The 6921-nt window shown below is 34.7% G+C and overlaps 1 protein-coding gene across 1 annotated transcript; it reads left to right on the plus strand.

The window, feature by feature from the left end:
- Positions 1-355: 355 nt before the first annotated feature.
- LOAG_08623 (hypothetical protein) lies at positions 356-5597 on the plus strand (the record flags this gene model as incomplete). The annotated part of the gene is made up of 12 exons (XM_020447745.1): positions 356-374; positions 566-690; positions 847-1082; positions 1404-1516; positions 1680-1857; positions 2111-2177; positions 2312-2394; positions 2826-3011; positions 3269-3375; positions 3593-3670; positions 4171-4621; positions 5213-5597. The coding sequence occupies 12 exons, from the start codon at positions 356-358 to the stop codon at positions 5394-5396; spliced, it is 1827 nt and encodes a 608-aa protein (XP_020302059.1). The 3' UTR covers positions 5397-5597.
- Positions 5598-6921: the final 1324 nt, after the last annotated feature.

Genomic DNA, 6921 nt, shown 5'->3' on the forward strand with positions numbered 1-6921 from the left:
GCAGTGGAAGTTCCTTTGCACCCTCTGCCCAGAGCTATGGATCAATAATCTGGTGAGTAGTAGATTTATAGTATGCTGTTGAATTATATTTTGCATAGACTGAATGAATTCATTTACATCCATCTCTGTATGCTAACCAGCGTTCAGAATCTTGCTTTTCCTTTTCAAACTACGTAATTTTAGATTTTAGAGATTTCAGAAGATTTGGATATGGTAGCAGGTGTACAGTCCTTTAGACGGAAAATGCTTCCGGGCATCTTGGTTAATTTCTTAGCGCTGTGCAATTGTCAGAAAGTGACAAAAATTAAGTTTTCTTTTTACATAATTAGTGTTATATTGGACACTTTGGTTGACTATGAGCATACAGGTAGCCGGTCAGCTGAGATTAATTAGTGGTAGTCTTTTTTTACAAGAAAAAACTAGTTTTTTTGTTCGAAACAACTTGTTTTTTGAGTAGAGTCGTTATTGAGATTAGACGTTAGCATCCTAGATTTATTGATCTGCAAGAGAAAGTATTTCCATGCTATTACTCTATAACTTATTTGGCTACTTGTCTCGTTTTTAGATGTACTAATAACAGCAAACGATGAAAAATTGCGCGATCCAGAAGGATATGAAGCTATAACGAGGTTACACCATCAAATGGATGACGATCAGTCTGGTTCCATCGATCGGTTCGAATCAACAGATGTAAGTACGCTTCATAAACAAATCACATCCGGTAAAACTCAAACATATGCCTGTAACTTGATCTATACAAGTCAATCACAGTCAGTGTTTTCTCGCACAATAGGTGTTTATTTCTGCCTCAATTCATAAATATATAGTAATTCTGTAAATTTTCAGTTTTTAAAAGAAGATATGCAGTTGGGAGATATGGATCGGGCCAAGCGAGAACGTGCTTTTCATCATAACCATGATGAGTTGATAACAGTAGATGACTTATGGGAAGCGTGGTTTGCATCTGAGGAGCGCTCCTGGACAACAGCTGATATGGTGAATTGGTTGGAAAGTACAGTTCGTCTTCCTCAGTATGCATCTGTTTTCATTGGGATGGAAATTGACGGTCGCGCTTTACCCAGGTCGGCTTATTGTGAGTATTCATTATTTTTTCCTTTTTTTTTGATCTATGACTTTATGTCTAAAGTGTTAATTCGCCCACCTTCATTATTTTGACACCAAGCATTGATCGATCTTATTTTCATTAGGAAGTTTAACGACATCGATTAGTCTGCATGTTAAAACCTGCATCAGTGTTGGTACTATCAAAACTTTTGTTAGACTCAAAATTAAAGCAAAAACATCTTATTCTTTAATCAGAAAAGTAGTCTATGGATCGAAATAATGGTCAAGTTTCACGGATGACTGTAGTGAAATTTCGTTCTGAATGTTATATTTTTCAGAATGGCTGTCGCTAATTCGACTTATTTATTGTCCGATTTAGGCATCAAAAATTTGGTACATAAGCAGAAATTGCGTCTAAAGGCATTAGATGTCGTTCTATTTGGTTTCAGTGGTCAGTTTTTTGAAATTCGTTTAGAATTGGTGGTACTTAACGGTTTGGACTGCTACTTAGAAAACTAATTATTTCGCATGTCTTGTTTAACCTGGAAGAAATTTCTCTCAAAAATGAGTTGAAGAGAAAAAAGACTAAAAACAAGGAGTGGTAATTTTTTCAGACGGTAATGCATCTCGGCTTAAAGACATTGCTTTATCAGTCTTAGTGATTGTACTAGTTACGGTACTTTTTGTTCTCAAAATGCAGCGAACACGATCACATTTACAAATGGAACAGCTGGCGGCGAAGTTATCACAGCTAAGATCAATGCAAAGCGCTTTTGAAGATATCCAGCAGAGGTCAGGATTTTTTTCTGCTTTAAAATTGGTCTCAAATATAGCACTGTCACTGGTTATCCTTGATAATTTACGTCAAGTGCAAAAAGTTTGGAGCGGAACGGAATGAATATAGAAAGCCTTCTCTTAGTAGGTGCAGATTTCGGTTTGAAGCCGAATGAAGTGGTTTTCTTTACAACCTATAAAGTTTTTTGATTTTATGCTCTAAATTATTTGCTGCTCATGTAAGGAAGTAATCTTGAATTAATACGTTTAGATTTGAAGAGGAGCAAAAAAAACGACAATCGAGTCGTGGTGCACCAGAAAGCGAACAAGTTGAAACGGTCATTTTTTCAGTTGCACTCAATTTAAGTAGCTCTTCTCTTTAGAGATTAACTCTAATTTGTTTTTCGGGCAATTAAATTCTGCGGTTTATGTACCATAAGTTACGATTTAGCTTACTGACTAATGCTTTCAGCTGAAGTCACAACTTATGGAAGTTGAACGCTTGCTGGAAAGTTCTGTTTCGGCTCCTCTTGCTTTGCAGCCACTGTTAAGGAGGTTCATTGTTACTTGAAATCGAAATTTGTAGGAAAAGACTTTAAGAAATAGTACACCTGCTTGAATGATACACAGATGTTGTTCGAGACCTTCAAGATACAGCAACTCATCTTTTTGAACAAGAATTTTTTAAGTTGCTTATGGTCTTCTTACTAATTTTTAATGTTTTACACATCTAATGGATTTAAATTAGAGTTTCAGCCAGATATTAGACCGCTGACTTATCAAGTTGGGTTTACTGACACGTAGTCTAATTTGATAGTTCAGAAGAAAGTTCTTACTAAGGCACGTGGCCATTCTAGGATTGTTCTTGGTTTTGATTTCAAAGTGACAGATGTGGATGGGGACTTTAGCAAGGGAAGTCTGAACTTTGTTCAAAATCGTAAGTGAACAGTTTTGTTGTCATTTAATGCATTCTCTACCATTTTAAGGACATGTGAACTAGAAATAAGTTATGTTGGACAGCAGCGGATGGAATGCATTGCTGAAATGAGAGAGGCCATTGAACATATTGATAAACTTCGGAAAAAGCAGTCAAGCCTTGTTTCTTCTATTAAACTTGCGACGGGTGCTTCATCGGGAACAGACCACATCGATTCACGCATTTTTGCTTTGAAGTACAAACTTTTGAATGAGTTATTAGTATGAAGAAGATGAGGTTTATAACAGCAGCGATTTGTCCTGAATCATTTGAGAATACGATGAAGTGCATTGGCACATTGGCAAATGTTGCTAATACTTCATCAACTTTAAAGTGATTTCCATTTTCATAGAGAATATGATAAGCATTAGAAGGAGAGAAAGTGGAGAATCAAAAGGTAATTGTTGGACTTGAGTTTAAGAATAGATACAGTTTCAACTGATTGTTCTTAAGAGCCCGAATGGAGAAAATCTCATTGGCAATGAGTGAATGTCACCAGCGATGGACTGAAATTGAATCACTTTGCGGTTTCCCTTTGGTTCCTACATCAGTTACAGCTGGTAACATTCCGATCAATTTGATATGTGAATATACTCTTGATATTCCACAAAAAAATAAGTCTTTCCCTGGGGAGATTCAAATTAATCATATTCGGTATTTGATCAGTTCTTATTTTGCTTTCAAATGTTTTTTTCTATAAATGAATTTTTTTAGATCTGTGTCCATTGGTGTTCTCTTGAAGTGTGATTTTATTTTAGACATTCTTTGCATTTGTAGAAATGGTGTTTCCTTCTACAACGACAAGTAGTGTGTTACCGAGAACCGGATCTTCCAGTTCGTTTTACCGTAAATCGGGTTAGTAATTTTGGGTGTTCATTGAGTTAAAATACTTCTTAGAGTTTTTATTTTCCATTTTACTGCACTATCCGTTACTGCCACATATGAAATGCGTAGATCTGCTGTTAATGCTCTCTCAAGAAGCTTACCAGTATTGCTAATTGACTGCTGTTTGTTGAAGTTACCCATTTTAGTTTTCCAAGGAACTTCCATGTTTTGATTCCTTTGTAATTTGATTTTTTTTTGACTCAAAAGCATGTTTTGCTAGTTTGAAGGAAAATGATGCCTTACGTTGTGCTTGCATGGATCTTTTGATATTGTATTGTATTTGTCCTTTTCCATTTTAGGGCTGAAACTTGAATAATTGATCCATTATTTATTAGTAAAAGGAAGTATTCGTCTATTTAAACTTTATAGGATTGAGAGAAAAAAATTTGTTTTATTCCATCTACCTTATTTTTATTTCAGATCTTGCTAACATCCTTCCATGTTTAGTTCATGTTACCAAATATGTTTAGATTTAGTTGGCGCTACAGTGACTGCAAGCTTGGCTTCATCTTCTACGTCTGCAAATAGTCCGCCTGCTATAATCGAAGCTTCGTCGGATATTAGCAATCGAATATCATCACCTATTTGTTTGTGTGCGCACAAGGGTTTTACATCTGCGGGAGCTCGATATTTGGATTCTTTAAATTTGCAAAGACACGTTCACGAGAACGTAAATGCTCCAAGACCCCTAAAATTTGTAGCTGATAGCAGTGAACTACTTCAACGTTCTACATCTTCTGGATCGTTTAACAAATCTCGACATCTTGGACCTACTGCCGAAATGCAGAAATCTCAAAATCAAAGTATCAGTTCTCTCATGGAAACTATTACTGATGCTCAGTTTATATCCGCAGCTTCAGCAGTTACTAAAATGACTGCCACCACTGCGTCTCAAACAACAACTGTCAATCGCTTTTTACCGTATGCTTTCTTTTTTAGCTTCCTTGCCTTTATTATTTTTCACAAAATTTTGATTCTAGAAAGCAATCATAACTATTCGCCTTTTGAAGCATGTATCTTAACAACTGCTGGGTAAGTCGTAATCAAAATGGATTAAAAGAAAGTTTAAGGAGCTGTGTAATTGGACTTTAGTAATGGGAGATTTAATACTTCTAATACAATTAGTACCTCTAGTAGTTTTAATATGTTTTGACTATTTCCAATATCTTTGATTCCTGTTGGATATGTTTTTTGTTTATATTAGTATATTCTAATTCGAGTTCTTACTTTTGCATGCTGGTATAACTACCTTTCCTAAAAATTCCCAGATTTTCTTCTTTTTTAGATCAAATAGTATAAAAAGAATTAAAATATGGATGTAATAACTTTGTGGCAAAACACGACATGTATGTATATTAGCCATTAGAGTTTGGTTCATTTGCTTAATGATATGCAGTTTATCATTTAATGGGCTTCGATTCTATTTTGTGATCCACTTCGTTCAATAACGAGATAATTCTGCGAGATGATTCTGCAAGTTTCCGAATGTTTGTTAATGTATGTTTATTTCAGGTTCAAGCAAGATCTAAAGTTATTGAAACGAAGTCTATCAAATGCAATATTCAGATCATCTTCATCGCATACCAAAAATGGATTTATGGTGATTAAGGAGAAAAACACGACCGGTGTTTCAGCAGCTGGTAACAATAAAAAGTTGGAATTTGGAAATCTATTTCAGAAAAGTTCAAGAGTTTAACTCAGCTGGTTTAATTCATTTCAAAATTCGCGTGCATTCTTGCCATAAATGTTTACCTTCGTGGTTTTCTGCTGCAAATAACTGCTGCGATTTTTTATGCAGTTTCAAAGGTTTTGGTTCATTGTCAACTGTTAATGACGATTTTTTTGCTGGTTTTCATATTCCCTTATGTATATATAATGTTCAAGAAAAAGAGGCAGATTCTTTTTTGAAAGATTATAAGGATGATGTTTGCATTAGAAAAGAAAAATTCCCCTATCTTTATTATATTCTACAAAATGAGGATCTTCAAAAAATTTCGTATTCACTTAGTTTACAAGGTTTTTAGGATTTCTGCTCTCTTCTACCTTACAAAACTTTTCTTTGTGTATCAATTTTTGCAAGGCTCGTGAAATGTTTGTGTAAGGTTGCCTCCGTACCCAATTTCAAAACTTGACTTTCGCAATGAAAGAAGAAATATGGAAAGGTTTGAAATTCTTTATTTGGGATATAATTTTCTAGTGGGTTCACCAAAGGTGGTAAACAGGGCTAATCGTTGTCTAGCCAATACTGTCAAAGTTCAGTTTTCCCTCTTACCTCGCCCTATCAAAATATCTGAAGTAGGTGGTTCCGATATTTCTATGTCTTGACATAAATATTTTATTATAATAACTTTCTAATAGAACTTTTGTTAATTGAAAACCGGTTGATTTCAGTGTGGTTTTTTTAACTGATGCATTTTATCAGTTTTCCATCGCAGTCTTCAATTTAAACCTTCGAGCAGTTTCGAATTATTTTCTGTCGCAAGGAAAATATCTGGTTTACTGGTCGGGGATTTTTTTTCGGTTTTTTGACCAGGCAAGATTTTTTTTAAGCGACCTTGATTTTTCCCTGTATTTGTTTGTTCTGATGGCTTACCAAGTGAAATTTTTCTGTAGTTCGGGTGCTGAAATAATTCTGAATTTTAACTTGTACGAAGAAATTGTCAGTTTCTTTGTTGTTTTCTTATAATGCCTTTCCTTTTGTTGTAACTAAAGCAAATTTTCTGAGCTGTACTAAAATGATAAAATAATTTCTAAATTAACATTTCATTTCCTCCCCTTAGTTCTGGTCGTACCTTCCATTTTTTTCATTTCCAAGAACACTTCTGCGATCACTTTGCCATATACAGAAATGATTTATTTCTCCCAGAACTTAATTCCATTTTCTGTTAAAATCATCTTTTGCTCGAGTTCGACTACTTTCGTTCCTAAATTCACTGGTCCGTAACAATAGAAATCAAAATCCTGTGTACCGGAAGGACAGTTTGGATATTTTCATTGTATTATTTCGTGTCAAGGATTGAATTTCAGATTCATTAAAATGAACAAATCTTTTTTCATGTGACTGGAATTGATGTTTTATGAACTTATGGCACGTCAGAAATATTGTTCTCATAAAAAAAAGGCTGTGGTAATCGAAACTTTTCAAGAAATTTATGGTTGTTCCTTAGCCTCTTTGTATTCGAATTGTTCGCTTAACAAATTGGTTCAGATTTCTGTAGTTA

Source organism: Loa loa (genome assembly GCF_000183805.2).
Source record: "Loa loa unplaced genomic scaffold supercont3.15, whole genome shotgun sequence".
Taxonomy (NCBI): domain Eukaryota; kingdom Metazoa; phylum Nematoda; class Chromadorea; order Rhabditida; family Onchocercidae; genus Loa; species Loa loa.